At 39.3% G+C, this 20,086-nt stretch overlaps 1 protein-coding gene across 2 annotated transcripts; it reads right to left on the bottom strand.

Annotated features, from left to right (window-relative positions):
- Positions 1-3,866: 3,866 nt before the first annotated feature.
- FBXO8 (F-box protein 8) lies at positions 3,867-20,067 on the bottom strand. Of its 2 annotated transcripts, none has more exons than XM_081021763.1 (6): positions 19,815-20,067; positions 12,839-13,175; positions 10,928-11,054; positions 8,919-9,037; positions 5,294-5,490; positions 3,867-4,505 (listed from the first exon to the last, which is right to left on the bottom strand). In XM_081021763.1, the coding sequence occupies exons 2-6, from the start codon at positions 13,165-13,167 to the stop codon at positions 4,318-4,320; spliced, it is 960 nt and encodes a 319-aa protein (XP_080877889.1). In that variant the 5' UTR covers positions 13,168-13,175; positions 19,815-20,067; the 3' UTR covers positions 3,867-4,317. The 2 variants fall into 2 exon arrangements, with proteins under 2 accessions (XP_080877889.1, XP_080877890.1); XM_081021764.1 differs by lacking the exon at positions 19,815-20,067 and adding an exon at positions 16,855-16,993.
- Positions 20,068-20,086: the final 19 nt, after the last annotated feature.

Below are 20,086 nucleotides of genomic sequence, written 5' to 3'. Positions count from 1 at the left end.
AATGGAGCTATAGTCAATTGAAAGAGAGCTGGTTCATCTTGTTTTGGAAGCCAAAAATGGCTAGCATAAACCAGAGGGATTGCAACAGATTAGGGGGGTTAAATTCACTGCTACAGCCTTTTTCATTTCTCTTCTTCCAACAGTACAGGGCTTCTAGCTTATTTATGAAGAGACTCCTTAGCTGCAGAGGAGGAAGAAATCTACAGCTGAAATCAATCTGATCACTATGTCTCCATTCTATGAAAAGCTGAGGGCAAAGTGAACATAGCACCATGGACAGACACTAGAATGCCAGTTTCTGTCCCACTCGTGTGCACCCTGTTCCAGCATGCCCCAAACAATAAGTGGGTTGGCGGTGTCATTGAACACAGCGGACGGAGGCAAGACAACATTCCAGCATGCAAACAAAGGTAGCAGCTTTAAACAAGCTGGCACGGCATAAGCTAAACCAGCCTTGCTACTTGCTGACATTCTTTGGACATTCTCACCCCCACCCTTAAGGCTGCAGTATAGGTCAGGTTGATTGCTTCATGGCCAACTAAGTTTTTAAAAAACCAACCAAGCAAGCAACCTGGGGAGGTGCCACACTGTGGGAAACAGGCCTAGTTATTTCTCTCTCTTTAACTTACTCTAAGAGCAGATGAGTTATCAGGGAATGCCCCAAGTCAATTTATGGTGATAGATTACAGGCAACTCCCCATTTATGTGTGTTCAATATGTGTGCGACCGTGCACACATGCATCAACCCAAACCCGGAAGTGACCCATTAATGTCACAAAAAGGGGCGGGATAGAGTGTTTGCAGGCTTTTCCAATGCTGTTTCAAATATATGCGATTTCACAGATGTGTGTGATGCCTCGGAATGTAACCCCCATGTAAAATGGAAGTTGCCTGGATTCCAAGTTTTGCCCATGAGGGCTTTGAACCCCATGGAGCAGGGTGGGCAACCCTCTGGATGCTTGTGTGGAGCATATAGCTAAAGCTGCCATACTGATTAAGGTGTGGCCAGTGGGTTCCTTCCTTTTCATAGATACTGGAAGGATCTGCAGATTTCAGTTCTGCACAGCTGGAGCACCACTGCCAATCGCTTGTTTTAAATGTCAATGAAGTTGCAGCTCTTAGTCAGAAGACAGACATAGGGTTAACTAAGGGTGCAAATGATTTTAATTTCATTGTAAAATTAAAAGTCCAATTTCACAACCAAACTGTGTTGAAAATGTGGCTCACAGAGCCACAGAATAGTTGGGTGACTATTTGATCACAAACGTGCATTGCATACAAACCCTTAACAAGAGAGTTCCTAAAAAAACAGCACTGTCAAAATAGTTAAAGTGCAAGCTTAGATTTATACCTAAACATGCATGCTATTTGAAGGACTCTTATTTATCAGTTTAATAATAATCTAGTTAAAGCTAACATCCCATTGAACTTTATACTTACATCTGCATAGCCATCCTTAGGACTGCACTATAGTAATATTAAAAGCCTTTTAGCACAGTGGGACAGATTTGCATGCAGATTGTGAAGTTTGTATCTTATTACACTTTAAATGAAAATGAAGCCAAAACATGCATGGCAAGGGAAACAGGAAATCCTTCAAGTCTGTCCTTTGTTCATTTAAATAATGCTTTGGAGATTAGAGGAGACGATTTTCTAAAAGCAGTAAAAAAAAAAAAAAAAGCTGGTAATCAACTCTAAGCTTATTGAGTGAGATATTTATTTAAAATAACCATAAAAAGGGGCAACATATTCCTCAATCTGCATTTCATGTCTTCATTTGCAATTCACTAGGAAGCATGCCTGCCTTCCCCCCCTTTTTCTTTTTAAAGAAATCTGTAGTGTAATTTTGAGTTTCTTCTAAATGGTGTAGCTATGCACTTATATTGGCTGAAAAGTAATACCAGTTTGTCAAGCTAAGAAACTACAAATGAGTAGTTCGCATAAATCATGAATCCTAGTAATTGGGAAAAACCAATTATAATGAATTAAATAGCATTATCAAGCACTGTCAACACCACATTACTTCAAGTGGTGTTTTAAATCATTTCAAAACAGACACACACAGCCTTTGTCAGTCGAGGACCTTTTAGTCAGTAGATTCTTCTTCAAATTTGTCCTTTATTTGAAGCTTTGAGAAATGTTTTAACTTATTGCATGTTTAAAGATATATTAAATGTATCCTCCCAAATGTAGGGTGGGTTTAACTTGCTTTGCAAAAGATACAGAGTAGCCCTGAAAACAAGGAATAGCAGCTTTACAAGATTGTTTTCGTATCTAAAATAAAACTGAATGAAACTGATATACTGAACATCTACAAAACATGGAACTGAAATTTACACATTGAACACATTTCTTTGCTTCTGGATGTCTGGGTTTTCTATGGAAATTCTGAGGCCCTGGGTAAGTTTTTATATTGGGACTCAAACTTTTCCTGTGGCTAATGTTTGTCTACATTATAGCATGAGTTATATTCCATATCAAAGCTGGCTTTAGTTATGCCTATATTCAGGGATGGAGAGGGTTTAACTACTATCCCTACGAGATTTTTTAATAAAAACCTTATCCTCCCTCACCCAAAAAAGAAAATAGCCTATTTCCACACACTGGGATTGGTCAAAGGGAAAAAAGCAGGTTCAGTTATTTGTGCAGAAATGAAAGGAACCCAAGCTGCTTAATTTCCACAGCTTTTAAATATCTTCTTTAACATTTCATTATCATAATCAGGACCCTGAGTTTTCATACTGTGAAACTCCATGAGCATATATAGTTCTTGGGTGGACTATTCTACAGAAAAATGGACACCAGCTATAACTGAGGGAGAAATGGACGTTTTCCCACTTGTGAGTTATGATTATTGTGTTTCACCTGTGCCAGCTCAAGTACTGCTTGTGCTGCTGTTGGTGAACAATACCGCTCAGATAATTCTCACAACCTATTCACAGGCACTGTAGTAGGTAGCAGCAGAAAGTAACTGAGAAAGGAGAATTTTCCATTTGCAAGGCACACTTCAGATACTCCAGGCAGGAGAGAGATTTAATTGTTAACATTGCATAAGTGGAACTTCACACATACAATGCGCTTTTCTCATTTCTCCCACCTCAAGAATTCCTGAGCATCATCCATCTTTCTGAATAGTTGGGTCAGGACTTGAACAGGAGGAATTGGTGGAAATTGGGTAAGAAATGCCTTAGGCTTGTGCAAAGGATCCCAGCCACTAATTCTAGGTCAAATTCACCAAGAATGTCTCTTGCTTAAGTGGAAGTGAAATGAATCAGCTCTAATGCAACTGTTCTTGCATAACCTCCATGATTTTCAGTTACAGATAGGTAGCCGTGTTGGTCTGCCATAGTCAAAATAAAAAAAATCCTTCCAGTAGCACCTTTAAGACCAACTAAGTTAGTTCTTGGTATGAGCTTTCGTGTGCAAGCACACTTCTTCAGATACACTTCTGTTTCAGTGTATCTGAAGAAGTGTGCTTGCACACGAAAGCTCATACCAAGAACTAACTTAGTTGGTCTTAAAGGTGCTACTGGAAGGATTTTTTTTATTATGATTTTCAGTGTTAATTTTTTTATTATTACTATTTCTGGGCAGCTGCTATGAAGTCACCCAACCCTGAGGAGCTATAGCTACAAAAATGTTTTAAGGCACTAAACACTGAGGCACAAAGACAGCCAGATACTACCCAATTATGCTAGGCTGGTGGCTGTAAATGGCAGCTTAGAATCTAAAATGCTTTGTGTCTTTAAATTAGCTTTTGAAGAGTGTGCACACCAAATGCTATTAAACAAAGGCAACAGCAAAATGAACCAGAGCAGTCTCACAAAGTAAAGAAATAAATAAATACGAAAAGACATAGTCTAGTCTAGAGAGAGACAGGAAATTTTTTAGTTAAAATATTTTACAATAAAATAATTATGGTTATAAATCTCTTTAAATATGTACACATTACATGGTATTTAAAAAAAACAAAAGAACTGGTTAAAGTGTTCAAGCAAATCTACTGCATAAGTCCACCATCTTGTCAGTTTAAAATCATAATGTCAGTTTAACATTCAGAAATTGTAACATGTCAAACTAATGGTAATTTTTGTGCAAACTGTAAGCAAAATTTTTAAAAAATCCAAAATTCTTCAGTTCTCATGGTAAATTGCTAAAAAAAGTTGTTCTTGTACATTTTTGATTGCAGACGGAGGTTAGAATGACCAGCACTAATATAACCCCCATATCTACCAACAAAACAAACAAAACCCAAATCTCATTGGAGATCCAATTCCTTTTAAACTATAAATTCTAAGTCCTAGCAAATTGTGCTTTTTAGGCAGCCACGTGGCCTATAAGGTAGATATTGTCATAAAGGTGCCCAACGAAATCTTCACTAATGTTCTGAGCAGCGCGGCGTGTATTTCGGATAAATTCTCTCTTTGACATTTTATTTTTCACATGAGGACTAGTAAGATCAATGGAAAGCAGAATCAAAGAGTAGCATAGTACATAGACAGCATCTAAGGGGAAAGGGAAGAAAAAGTCATGACTTTGAACAGATAACATTTTAAGAAAACACAACTTTTTACAACAACAAATTTTTAAACAAATATTTTTTAGGGCAGGGCCCTGCCTATGTTTTTCTTGGGGTTTGTTTTTTTTAAACAGTCAACATAATTAAATTTTATGAAATAAAATAAACAAATCTACTCTAAGCATGACTGTCTGGATCAACTAAGAGTACTTAAAATGTTTTTTATTATCATAAGTGTTTTTAAATGGTTGGGTGAAAAAAAAGAGAGAGCTTTGTCTGGTGGATTGGTGGTTTTTTTTGCTACATGTATCTTCCTGGAGGTGTTCTATAACTGGGCTTCCAATTCCAAAATAGTCCTATCTCTTGCTCTAACAAGCTTCACCTATGATGCATCAATATTCTTGTGTTAAAGAAGAAACAATCACAGGTAAAGGAATGGAGCACAGAGAATATGACTATACTTGGAATGCTGTACACAATGCTTACTAGAGGTGTCCATCTAACCTGAACAATCCACTGTGTAGTTACTGGTGATCAAATTACACTAAAACCAATCTGACCTTAAAAGTAACATAAGCCTGTGTTGGGTTACAGTAACTATATTTACTGGGAAATAAATTCCATTAACGCATTACTAAGCCATAAGGATATGCAGATTCAGAGCTCTTAAATCATGCAAGACCTAAAAAGAAACATTTTCATATTTGTCAGGACTTGATTAATACTACAAAACAACACTCCACACCATCTAAACTGCAGGCCATTTCTTCTTACCTGGGCTAAGGCCAAGTTCTCTCATCAAATCAGGGTTACAAGCACAAAATCTGTGTGAGAACTTTGTAATAAGAGTCTCAAGATATTCACCACGCTCCTCAGGGGCATGAATGTGCTTGAAAAACTCTCTTAGTGCATTTGGCAAGAATTGATTTCTGAAGTTGTGTAGTGTCACAAGGTCATCTAAAACATCTCGCCTAATTTAAAAAAAAGGAAAAAGAAAAGCCTTTTAAGACAAGTGACAATTGTGCAAAACACATTTTTGAAACTTATCAGTGAAACCTATGCAAATCTACTCAGATGCAAGTCCCAGTGAATTCAATGGAACCTACCCCCAGGTGTGTATAGAACTGTAACCATAAAGACTTTGGGGAGAGGGTTACTTTTCTGTTTTAAATCCTTCATTTCATCAAGACTTAATAAGAGAAGATCTACAAACCAGAACAAACAGTATACAGTTCAGCCTAACATATATTTAGCACGATTGGTGTTCTTTATAGTACAAATCACACCTAAGTATTATGATTCCTGTCCATTGGTATAGCACGTTAAAGGGTGTTGCAGTATGTATAGTTATTTTCTTTCTGTGGATATAGAATGGCAAAAATATATTGCATTGCAAGTCTGTATGTATCAACAACATACTGTAAAAAAACCCAGACATCATAACTTATCAAGATATGCAAATAATGGAAAACAAAACCTCCCTCTGCTAGAGAAAGATATGGCAATAAGACTAACAGTTCTTTTAAAATATTGAAACAATGCACTGTAATGCAATCAGATATGCCACAGAAACATCTGATGAAGGTCATATATCATATATGCATGTAGTACAGTAGTCTGTAAGACTGGTTCATTGATAGCTACTAGAGCTGGAAAAATAAGTAACTGTTCTGAGGCTGCTGTTTTCAATCACAAGATGGCTCTTTAAGTGTTCAGCTCTTAATGCGCCCAACCTTAAGAATCTGCATGGCATTGTCCATGAGACTGTATATCCTGGACACTTCCTCAAACTTTTCAGGTTGCAACAGCTCTCAGTATGCGCCAATCAAGATTACAGTGGTGCCTCGCAAGACAAAATTAATTCGTTCTGCGAGTTTTGTCGTCTTGCGATTTTTTTCGTCTTGCGAAGCACGGTGTCGGGAAAGTTTTTGAAAAGCTTCAAAAATCACCAAAGTCTTTAAAAACCTCAAAAAAGGCTACCACACTGCGTTCTATGAGTTGCTCCTCGAAGTCAAGTCGCAACTGTATTAACGGTGTTAAGAAAAAGGAAACAAACTTGCAAGACGTTTCCGTCTTGCGAAGCAAGCCCATAGGGAAAATCGTCTTGCGAAGCAGCTCAAAAAACAAAAAACCCTGTCGTCTAGCGAGTTTTTTGTCTTGCGAGGCATTCGTCTTGCGAGGTACCATTCGTCTTGCGAGGTACCACTGTACATGAACATTTTCAAAATATTTCCAATACAATTTACAACCTAACCCTACGTAGGCAATTTCCAAGGAGCTTACTTCCCAGGTACGTATGTACAGAACTGAAACCTTAATATTTCAAACACCTGAGCCATCAACTGACAAATAAACAAAGCCAACTACAGATAATACTAAACAATAATACCGTATTTTTTGCACCATAACACTCACTTTTTTCCTCCTAGAAAGTAAGGGGAAATGTCTGTGCGTGTTATGGAGGGAATGCCTACGAGTGGCGGGGGGGGGGGGGATCTGCTGCAGTCGTGAGCAGAGGATCCATGGTTCCCCTTCCTTCCCTCCTCCATGGCTCGCTTTGAAACAGCAAAGCGGGAGAAGAGCCGCTGAGTGGGGAGGAGAGAGGGACAGAGAGCCTGCTTCTTTAAAGGAGCAAAGCGGGAGAGGAGAGGAGCCTTCTCCCCTTATACCCCTCTTCTTCATTATTAGCAGCATCCTTCTCCACACACTCCACGCGTGCTCTTTCTCCCCTTAAACCCCTCTTCTGCATTATTAGCAGCATCCTTCTCCACCCACCCCACGCGTGCTCCTTGTCCCTTGAGTGCTTTTCCTTCCCTCCCCACTTAAAACGTGGTTACAAAGCACGGATCTACATGGATCCTCAGGATTTTTGCACTGGGTCACCCCAAATTCACCATCAGATCACATAGCATGTCCATGGCTACATCTTGCACCAAAAAAATCACGCACCCACTGTTGCCTGGGGCCGCAGTGGTGCAAAAACGTGGTTACAAAGCATGGATCCACATGGATCCTCAGGATTTTTGCATTGGGCTACTCCAAACTCACTGTCAGATCACATGTCTCTGGCCACAGCATGAACCACAAAAATCATACATCCACTGTTTCATTTAGAATATTTTTTCTTCTTGTTTTCCTCCTCTAAAAACTACATGCGTGTTATGGTCGGGTGCGTGTTATAGAGCGAAAAATACGGTACATTTTATGTGAACACATTTACAATGGAGAATGCCAGATAAAAGGAAGAAAACACATGATGGAAGAGGTATACAGGAAGCAGGTCACAACAGGCACCTCTGCTATAAGTTAGTTACAGCCTCCAATTACAGTCCAGGTTTTTACCAAAATGAGTTGTCTCTAAAACTCATTTCATCCTCAGATCACTTTGATATCCTTTCTGACATTTGTCTATGGGTTTTTGTATATGGAATATTTTTGGGTTTTTTCCTGTTATACACTTCGCTTTTTCTCTTTCTAAGGGCCTATTTACATGTTTCATTTTCTTACTCCTACATCTGCTTGGCTTTTTAAGCCTTTCATTACTTTCTCCTTTGCTTCAGTTTAAAAGAAACTCCCTGGATAGATCAACAGTGTTGTGGTACCTTAACAGGAATAAATTTATTATGGCGTAAACATTTTGTAGAATACATGGACTTTCATGGACTGGATAAAAGTGAGGGGCTCTTACTTTTTCTCCCAAGATATGTTATAAACAGAATCACAACTCTGACTGTTGTTGTTGTTGCTGATCATCATCAGCAGCAGCAGCAGACACCACAATTCCATACAGTACATAGTGAGCCGATAAAAACCAAAGTTAGCAGTCAAGAAAACAGCTCTGGAATTCCTTCTGCAAGCTAGATAGCTGTCCCAGGGCAGCAACCCAGAGGTAGTCTTGAGCATGTAAACAAATAATTATTCCTAGGAAATCCTCAATACCATATATGGACAGTATATTTTTAAAATAGTATCAAGAATATCTGAATTTGCTCAAGCACTATAGCAAGTAGTGCTTACTAGTTTGAACCTAATATGGCTAAAGAAATTATTCTATAACTGGGGCAAGTGGGTATCAGATGCAACCTGAATACGATTTTAACTGAGGGATTACTTTCCTTTCCAGAATTTGAAGTGTTTGATGAAGAGCAGAGGAGCATCATTCCAATTAATGCTAGATTTCTATTGCAAGAAACTAGCTATCAACACATTTTTCCACTACTGGGAAAATTTCATTGGTAAAGTGCCAAAAAAAGAATTAAAAAAGATCCTCAGCTTTGCCGTCACTAAATTGATGTATTTTATTATTAACTAATGCCCCATTCTTCCAGTGTTTCAAATGAAAATACAACTCTACTAAATAAAAGGGAATACAATGCTTCCCAGTTTATAATAAAGTTACCTTTCATCAAGATAGATTCTCAGTTTCTTCCAATTTAGTGTTCTCGTACAGAAGATAAACTTAGCTATTTCCTTTGGTGAATCATCCAGTATTCCATTGGACATGAAGTAGTTGACTCCCTGGGACAAAGAGATGTTTTATATATGCAATATTAGGTTTTTGTGCTCAACAGGGGAATTTGGAATGGAACAAATCCTAATAATGATGAAGAAATTCTATCTTCAGAACTACATTTCAATATATGCCATTCAATTCATATGCAAATAAAACATGCATTAGTGTAGTTATGAATGAGATTTTATATGTAGTAAAGCAGCAGGAAACATACTTCCTTCAACATGAAACTTCTCTCTTTTTTGATTGTGTGTGTCATACTAGGTTGAAATTTAAGACTGCTGTGGAACCGTACTTCATTTCCTAACTGGGTATCATGCTGAAAATTTAGTCAGCCTTTATTATTTAGCATTCATTTTACTTTAAAACAGTCATTTTCATGTCCTGCTGGGTACAAGATCACATTCAAATGAATGCATGGTTTTGAACTTATAAGATGTTATAAGATGTTAAAATGCAGGCATGTTTAGCTTGCACATGTCTTGAAACCACATAACATATTCTAAATGTTAAAAAATATATTTCAGGAAACTCACAGACCAGCCTGTGCCGTAAAATATGTTATTTGTCTAGTTCTTATAATCAAATTACAGAAATATTGATTACATTTTCTAGACTATTCTTGCTCTAAACCAGGCATAGGCAAACTCGGTCCTCCAGATGTTTTGGGAGTACAACTCCCATCATTCCTAGCTAACAGGACCAGTGGTCAGGGATGATGCGAGTTGTAGTCCCAAAATATCTGGAGGGCCGAGTTTGCCTATGCCTGCAGTCTAAACACTATCCACATGAGGAAGAGAAGAGGAAGAGAAGAAGAAAACCGCTTACACACGTTTAATGAAAATTATAAAATTTATGATGAAACATAACACTTGCACAAGGCACTTCTGGCACCCTCCCACTGGAAACTCCTCCTACTCCCAACAGCAGCTTGTGCTCCTTCATCAGTGTTTGTCCTTGCTAAAAGCAGCAAGGAAGCCATAACTAGTTTGCTACTGACAAGAACAGATTAGCTGATGGTCCTATAGTGCAAGTCTGAGGAACCTTTTGGGCCCAGCAGGCCAGATCTTTATCACCCCCAAGCTCATAGGTCCGCTTTGACAAGTGGATGGGAAACCCTCATTTGTCAATCACCTGATGTCATAATGAGGACTGACAGGTTGGTGGTCCACCCACTTAAGTTGGCTCAAGGGGGTGATTACCTAACATTTCTTTATTTCAACAAAATAGTTTTACAAGACAGAAAAAGCAAACAGAAAATTAGAAAATGAACATGATCAAAAAATTAAGGGCTCTAAACACACACAGGATGCATAAATGTAACACATAACAGTATTTATTTGGAGTATTTCTAACCCACCTGCTAAGCAAAGCTCTCAGTTATCAAACCCGTTACTTTAGATTTAAGGTTTGTTTCAGCATTACAAAGTGATCAGAGACAACGCTGTCCTTTGTTAAAGTAAAACAATCATTATGAGTCAAGCTTTCTTTGTTTCTTAATTCCATAACAAAGCTGAAGTTCCAATTAATGAACAGCTTTACTACACTGGATTGTGTTAGTGTTTTGTGCCACAACTGCATATATTGATTTTCTCATTTTTTCTACAAATGAGACATTTATTCATAAACCTGAAGTCAAAGGCGAAGTAAAAATAATGTACTTTCTGTTAAACCTTAATCCTAAAACATTTGCTTTAAGCAAGTACAAATGGATTTCAACAAAATGTACATACCAAAAAGTATGCTTCTAATTAATGATTATTATTATTTTTCAATTGTACATCTAGTGGGCACTTCTTTGCTCCACTAACTTTAGATCTGCCCAGCAGTTTAGAAACCAACAAGAGCACCAGAACTATCACCAACACTTACTATTGTCCTCAACATCAACTCACCTCTTCTGGATTGGCATTAAAGGTGAGGCTGCCTTCATCCAACTGCATATACAATTTTCTAAATGAAAATCCCAGAGGCGGACGTTTATTGTATATGGAACAGTGACCCCAAGTGGATTTGCACAATCTACAAAAATGGAAGAAGCATGTTCAATATGGAAATAGGTTATGCTCTAATTCATTTTCAGGTCCAAGATTTCAGGATTCTAGTAGCCCACCAGATATTACAGTAGTACTTGAAAAGTACCGCTTAATGTTTCAGTTATATAACTTCGTACACAGGCTTTAATAGGAGTTTTCTAAATAGTCTAAAACATACTTTTCATTATGTTTTATGAACATCAGTGAACCAATTAAATACCTAGGATTTGCACAACTACCGAAAAACTGACTTATTTTTTTGTACTGCATCATTGCCAACACAAGTAGTATCAGTACAAAAATCTTCCAAACATATACATGTCTAAATTTCCACACAGAAATAGTCAAACAGATAACTGTAAGTACATGTAAGCCTCTGTAGCGTGAGGGGCTTAATGAATGGTGCTATCCAGTACTTGCCTTCTCATCCTAAAAGTCTCATTAATTAATATTTCAGAGACTAACCGGGTAAGTAAATGTAAACATCAGTTGACCCAAGCTTGAATCTTAAAAAAAATAATAAACCTACCAGGCATTAGGAGAGAGCAGCTTTACTTTCAGATAATTTATCAATTCACAGAGAAGGAATGTCATCCAGTGTGTGGTTGTGAGCTTCATGCAGGATTACAACCCAGTACTGCCTATCCTTTAGACAGTATATAATAAGTAAAGAACATCTAACTATATCTGGAACTTGGTGCTTTAGGGTGCAATTGAACTATTAAATTTATTTTTCTGAAAAAAATAAATCTCATGAAGAAATTCAAGACGTATTTCCAATTGCATGGGTCAACACATTCCTTTTACCCTTCCAAGGGCTTTTTAACTTTGCCCGGTACAAAATCTTATTAATGCACACCCATATGTTGGTAAGTGGCACACACAAAGCTCATTTTCTCCACTCTCCCTTTTTTGTGACCAGTTAGACAAGTTGTAGCCAGGCAAGCAGTTGTTTTGAGCATTATGAAGAGAAGGATAACTTTCTGCTTCCAGAAACATTACTGACTGGTGCCATTACACAAAAACAGGCCATTTCCATTTAAGACAACCTTGTAGCCCAAAGTGCTGATCTCAAAAATATTTGCACTATCAAATTCAGCAAGCCATATGTAGACCAGGGTAGGAACTGAATTTTCATGAGCAACTGAATGATACTTGTGGGAGCTATGCTGAAGAATAGTTCTAGAAGCAGCCACAATAAGTTCAGTGTTATGTTTCATGCTCTCACCAAACATGTAGTTTCACTTTAGAGTCTTTAGACCAGGCATAGGCAAACTTGGCCCTCCAGATGTTTTTGAGACTACAATTCCCATCATCCCTGACCACTGGTCGTGTTAGCTAGGGATTATGGGAGTTGTAGTCCCAAAACATCTAGAGGGCCGAGTTTGCCTATGCCTGCTTTAGACCATCATGTACCTACTTTTTTAATAGAGCCATTACGGTTTCTACAAGAGTAAGAAGCACGTGCAAGAACGCTTACCATTTCTGAAATGCTTCTGCATGACCTGAGAGCACACTCTTTTTCTGAAGTACCATCACCTTTGAAAACTTAAGTTAATTGTTCCTGAAGTCCTATCACTCTGTACTCTCCTTATCGGATTTAGGTTGCAATTTGGAGGCTCAAAAAGCCCAGTTAATTAGCTACAATTACAATTACACAGTAGTTTTTCATTTCTGATGTTTTGTTTAAAGAAGCAAGTGGTTTGGACAAGAAATCCTGGATCTAAATTGACTGTTTTAACCTGTGCTCATGACCTCTCATTAACTTACCCTTGCCAAAGAAGCTCATCATTAGCAAGATCCTGCCAAACACATGAAGCCAGACAGAGGTCTGTTGCATTCAGGTATGACAAAATGGTAAAGCTAAGTTCAGGAGGCAACATTTCCAGGTTGATGAACCCTTCTTGTTCTTTTGACTTCCGAGTTTTCAACAGATGGTAAATGTCAATGCCTCCCTGGGCATGTTTCCGATGGTTTGCGTTTGAAACGTTATTAGCAGCTATCCTTCTACCATGCTCTCTGGACAGATAGCTTTGTCCCGCGTATCCCTGGTGTTGCAGCTGCTGGTTCCTGGCCACTCTCCACAGCCCCTGACCCATCTGCAAGCCTGCAGGTTATAAAGGGGGGGGGGGGAGGAAAACAAGGATACACCCAGATTAGTTCATTAACCAACAGAAGCAACAGTTGCATAGTCATATTTGTAATAACAAGCAAATAAAGTCTATGGTTCTGCATGCAATTATGCTTAAACAGTGCACAGCACTAAGGTGATTTTCACCCAAAGGATTACAAAACAAATGAAAGGCATGACAAACATAACCCATAACAGCCTTCTCCAACCTGGTGCCCTCCAGATGTTTTGGGACTACGACTTTCATTCATCCTAACTACTGGCTTTTAAAAAATCAAACTGGTATCTTTACTTTGACACTTCAGAAAACCATTAAAATTTCAGTGCAAACAACCACCACCAACAGAAGTCTTATAACTGTACTAGAAAGCATTCAGGTGAGTCTGCAGACACTAGGAACACTTTCACTGTGGTTTTGCAGAAAATATCTCTTTTCCAAGTATCTTATGAGACTGTGGTGTTTAAAAACTTTTTGTCCCTAGTATATAAATATAACTAGATTTCGTTTTATTTTATTGCGTTAAAACAAAGCACGCATGTTTTTAAGCAACTTATCAGGTGTTTGAGAAAACTGGAAAAGCATGATTAAAGCTATTTAATGGAAGACTTTATACTCAAAGAGCTATTTTTTCTGCTCAGGCTTAATGAAGTCCACTTTATTATGACTATCTATATCCATATTTGGGATGCGGGTGGCGCTGTGGATTAAACCACAGAGCCTAGGACTTGCTGATCAGAAGGTCGGCAGTTCGAATCCCCGCAACGGGGTGAGCTCCCGTTGCTTGGTCCCAGCTCCTGCCAACCTAGGAGTTCAAAAGCACGTCAAAGTGCAAGTAGATAAATAGGTACCGCTCCGGCGGGAAGGTAAACGCCGTTTTGGTGCACTGCTCTGGTTCGCCAGAAGTGGCTTAGTCATGCTGGCCATGTAACCCGTAAGCTGTACGCCAGCTCCCTCGGCCAATAAAGCGAGATGAGCGCCACAACCCTAGAGTCGGCCACGACTGGACCTAATGGTCAGGGGTCCCTTTACCCTTATATCCATATTTATACCCTTTGCCACTTCCTTTTATGGGCTAGATGAAAAATGCAACATTTTTGGGAAGTAGGTCAGGCAGAGCAGCACCTCTTAAAAGCTGCAAGAGACAGCGCATTGAAAGATCAGCCCCTTCCCTATGTATGTGTGTGAAAGGAATTTCTACTTTGGGGAGGGGGGGACTGAATTCTGGCAAGTGTTCTCCACAATTATTTGCCAAATAATATTTTACAAGTTCTAGTTTTGAAGGCTACTTCAGGACAGCTGTTTAGGACTTGGAAATTCTTTCACTATTCTCTAGCATTAAGGGAGCAATGACATTGCCTAGATAAACAAACTGCACTGGGAAAGGAGTCATGGCAATACATGCGAGGCTGCATTGTGTATACAGATGGAATACTTAAATCCTGTTGATTTCAATAGAATATAACAGCAACTTAGAGTTGTGCAAAGGACTGTATCCTAAATATGTCCAACATATGTTTTAGACTGCAATTAAAAACATCCTCCCTGAAGTCTAGTTCAGTCACCTTGTAAATTAGGCACCTACATTACGTTTTTCAGTATTAGCTTGTATTTACTAAAAAGCTGAAGGAAAGCTGTATAAGCTCATAGTTTCTCATCATAAAACCTGCTAATTTTAGTGGGACTTGTGCAGGCAGAACAGGCTTTCCAAGGTCAATCCCCAAACTCAAAAGTAGTTATCCATTCTTGACTTGCACATAGGCGCATGAACAGAATAAAAACAACTTTTAGAGAAAGAATGCATGTTGTGACAATATAGAACTTGTCAAATCACTTAATGTAGAACAATTATATGAACTTTATTTACATGTTTTAAAAGAGATCAACAAAGAAAAGGTAAGAATCCCAACAACTTATCACAGGAATAATCAGAAGATGGTTTCACAAGCTACAAATCTGGACCAACCCCCCCACCAAACAATTCAGTAACAGTAGTGTAGGCTGCTGAGTGAGGAGATTGTGAAGGCTTGATAAGGCTGAGAGCCTTATTTTGCCCATACATCATCATACATACAAATGAGCAAAGCCAGATTAAAAAAACAACAACCATGAGTCTTGCACAATTCTTAGAAGGTCAACAAATCAAAGGTCTCCTGAATTAGGCCATAAATGCGAACTCACGATGGAAGAAATATAGCCCAGAATCTCAACACTGATCTAGTAATTTGCATAAACATGTCCAATCTGCAGCAGCAAAGACATTTAAAGGTACACAGATCCTAAATCATTTGGGCTTTATAGATGAAATGTTCATTGCAGCTCATTGCTAACAGCAGAGCACAGTATACATCATTTAACCCTGAATATAAAAATTCAAAAACTTAATTCAGGGAGGACTTCCACTTGGGGTGGGGGTGTCGTCTCCTATTCCCTATGCAACGTCATTACATCCAAAACAGTTTTCTATCACTTCAGTATAGTGTACAGCACGTGACTGGCATTAAATAAGCACTGAATGGTATTGAAGAATTAAACTGTATTTCAGCTGATGGTAATATTAATTACTATTAATCATGCTTTTTACAACTGATAATAACTCAAATAAGCATTTTAACTTATTTTTGTAACACAGTGTTCTGATCTGCAGCAGATCACAAGCTGTGTACTGTAGTCTAGGAACAACAGATACACTTGTAATGACTATGAGCGGAACAAAAGCTTCCGCTTTTCAGAACAAATAATTATGCCAGTTGTTTTGCATTCCAACAATCAGTATTGTGTTCAGTACAATTTTATAACATGCTTCTCATCTTTGAAGAATACAGTAAAAATTCATTTTTTATTTATAAATTAACCTGTTCTTAGATGGACAATAAGAACATAGGCAATAAGAAGCAAAAACATACAAAACATAAATACCACATACACTTCCCCTATTAATACAAGCCTGCTTAAATAAAGATGTTGCATTGCTTCGGTGAAGTGTTTAGAGGCTAGGCTTTGGTGAAATCCAAACTATAAAGCAGCTATCCAAACTGCAAAGAGCCTATATTGCCATATATACTGTTTGCAAGGGCAACTAATGGTATAAGACTGCAAACCGTGCATACTTATCTAGGAGACACATTCAGTAGAAATGCATTAGAATCAGACTGTAAAATGGGTAACAGATTAAAAATTAACTGAAAATTAAGATTTTATACACATGGGAGCATTTCACAAGAGAGGCTCTAATAAAACTATATTTGTAACTACTGAAACCTGTCAACAATATTTATGAAAAATAGGTTGTGCTCTCCTTTATACTAAGTACTAACTGAACAGGCTGAAGAGATAAACCAGATTGACATATATAACTACTAGCCAACCAATGACTTCTGTGAAACCAAGAGCTTAAGGCTCTCTGTGGCTTTTCCAAGGATTTATCTCTGTTTTTTTTCCTACAAAGCAATTATTTTTAGCAATAATCCTGAGATGGACATTCCAGAAGCTGACTATTGGAACATCTAGGATAAAACCTCATATCCTGTAATGAACAATGCCCATTGGAAGAAACATATAGCAAAAAAGAGCATGATGTAAATGACGAAAAGCACATGTTTTTGTGCAATTTGTCTTTCAGCACTCCCCCACAGACATTAATAAAGCCAGTATCACCTTTCCCCTTCAGCTGCCAGGGTGGGCAGCCAATGGGCTGCAGAATGCCATAGCCTTCCCCTCCATGGCTGGAGAGAGTCAGAGAAGGATGTTTTCTACTGCCAGAGGCTTCTTCACCACCACACCCTTCCTATCAGTGGGGGATGAAAAGGAGAAATATGAGGGTGGGGGCTTGGATCCATAAGATCTAAAGTCCTTCCATTCTCCCAAACTGGCCACAAAACTATGCCAACCCTTGAACTACCGTAGTTATTTCCTTTTCCCAAACAGGCAATTGCAGCAAAAGAAAAGAAAACCCTTGATCACGGCAGAATTTCTTTTAATTGCCCTGCCCCACCAACTTTCACCCTAGCCAGCAGGGCATAAGAAGCAGCAGTTCCTCTGCTATGGAGTCTCTGCCCCAGCTCATCTCGACATGATTCCTCTGCCCATCTCTAATTACAACATTATGGATTATTCTGAAGTTTGCATAGGGAAAGGAGAAACACCTTTCAGACACAACCTGTACACAGTAGGTAACTTCAGCAGAGGACATTTCAAAATTTGCTTCACCAACACTGCAATCCTATGTATGTCTGTTCAGAAGTAACCCCCACTGAGCACATTAAGAGTTTACTCCTAGGTTAGCATTGAAAAGCTACAGAGAGCCTTAAGCTCTTTGTTTCACAGCAGTCATTGGTTGGCTAGTAGTTATATATGTCAATCTGTTTTATTTCTTCAGCCTGAAATGCAAGAATACATACCACAATAAATTCAGCTTTGCTAAGGAAGATTTTAATCCTTATCTATAACATACATTTTTATGCTGCTACTCTATTTCTATGCATTAAAACATATCTACTGTATTTGTAATATCTTAATGGTGTATCTGATTCTGATTTTATTGATGTTTAGCTTAGCTAATTTTTAAAATGCTTAATTTCGGTATCTCACCCTGAGTAAATCTGAGAAGCAGCTAAATAAATGCTAAAACTATATAACTAACTGAACAATATCCGACCAAAGCCCAAATGACATTTCTCAAGGTAAAAACGTGAACAGGTGCCTAATCACCACACTTCAAACTGATGACAGCTACCACAGAAGGTGAAATCCACAAAGCATAAATAATGAACACCCTAATTTTATGCAAAACTATGCATATTAAGCAGGCTGCAGATCTAAATTACAACAAAGCACATATAGTGCCACATTCTATCCACTGTCAAATTTTGTGGGAGCTGGAAAGGAGAGTGTCTTCAGTTCTCATGTCAAGTGCAACTCATTAGCTCACAGCTCCAGCACCACACATACACAGGAGACATTGACCGGACATCAGTTCAACTGCACCGCAGATGTCACAGATGTGAGCAGAGAAAGTGATCAAAGATCAGGACAAAGTCACTCCCCCTTCCATGGACAAATGTGACTATAATCCCATCTGATGCAAGATTAACGCAGCATACAGAAAGTATGGATGTTAGAATATTATAATTAATCCACGCCCAAACAGGGCAGGTAGTTCACATTCTCCACACCAAACAAATGCTGGTGACATGCCATGCTCACCCTCCACAAATGTGTAAGGAAAGAAAACCAACATTCAAGTAACATGTGTAATGTAGGGTTCTATCTAGAAAATCCAGAAGTAACAACAGAATCATTGCCTTTGCAATGAAACAAAACCTTGCTTCAAGACACTGGTATCTCTGACCATTCTGACTGGCCAAATAGCAATCCAGGATCTCATCTTCAACACATAAAAAGAAACGCAGCAATGCCAGGACTTACCGGTAAATTGAGGACTTTAAGCACACAAAGCATGTGCTGCACCACTGAGTTGCATCCTCTCTAAACCCTCACCATAGCAGGGCACCATAGCAGAACCTGCCCAAGACATATTGCTGTCTAAGGCAAAGGTCAAGATGGTGCTGTCCATACCATACTCAGAAGTTGGCTCAACTGGCAGTTAAACCATACTTCAACATTGGCAACAGGCAAAGTTTAGTGGGTGTATGAAAGCCTTTGTGGCACCAGCAGAGGTGATCTCTGACAGGGAAGTGTCAAAGGGCTGATGACTAGACAGGCACACCACCACACCAATAATGGTATCTGCTGCCTCAAGCAATTGTCTCATCCAGCCTAAGTACAGGGTCAGTCCTAAAGCCAAAGAGGTAGAGGCAAAGAAAAGTGGCATGTCATAGGCCAGGCCAACAATTCAATGTACTGGTGATCTGGAGACCTAGATTTAAAGCAGAAATGGCAAACATCTCTCCAATTAGGATTTTGCTTGTTTTGGCATGCACAAGCTTATATGGAGAGAAAAAACTAGTCAGATAGTCAGGTCATATATAAACTTCCCTTTATAGATAATTTCAAGGTGAACTGCAAAAATGTAAAATGAGTAGAACTGCAGGAAGGAAGACAGCTTTGGCAAGAGGCACATATCCAATGGCAAAACTGCATTAATGTCTATTGAGAAACTTCTACTGAATCCAGCGAGACTTATTCCAACCTAAGTATGCAATAGGACTGTAGCCCAAGTTAACTTAACCAGAAGTTACCTGTTATGCAACCACTTTCCTCGGTTCCTAAATACCCAAATTATTAAACAGGTTTGGTGGTTTTTTTAAAAAAATATTATTATTTTCCTCCATGCACATGCACCGGAAGGGCTGCCGGCTGGGGGTGGGGAGAGATTACACCACGTCTGAACTATTCCCATGGCGATTTCAGGCGTGTGACACTCTGATGTGAAGAGCCAGACTGTGCAAGGAAGGGATGCGTGGAGGAACTTAACCCTATGAAGGACACAGGCAGCTGGGGCAACTTCCCAGCCATGAAAACCCGCTCAAAGAGAGATGCTGCCCAACCGCATCCCAACCCGGGGCTGGATGAGAGACGGCAAAGTCCGCTCCCCACTCCCCGATTAGCCTCAAATGGCAGCTCCCCCCCGGTGTCGCGCTCAAGGCTCCCCTTACCTGTGCTAGCTCCAGTCCCAACCGCCGCCGCGACGAGCCGTGTTCAAATCGGGTGCGCGAGCCTTATAAGCAGCGGGGGGGGGAGGGACCGTCGTCAGGCGGCCTCGTGCAGCCGGCGGAGGAAACGGGCTTCCGGGTCCCTACGCAAAAACATGAGTCGTCACCTCTTCCACACACACCCCAGAGCGTCTAAACGGTTGTTGTTGTTGCTGCTGCAGCAGCAGCTGCCGCCGCGGCATATGTTGTTACCGGAAGTGACGTCGGCCCCTCCT

The sequence above is a fragment of the Podarcis pityusensis genome, assembly GCF_964106645.2.
Source record: "Podarcis pityusensis genome assembly, chromosome: 9".
Taxonomy (NCBI): Eukaryota; Metazoa; Chordata; class Lepidosauria; order Squamata; family Lacertidae; genus Podarcis; species Podarcis pityusensis.
The sequence above is the reverse complement of the archived record's forward strand: the minus strand, read 5'-3'. Positions and strand labels throughout refer to the sequence as shown.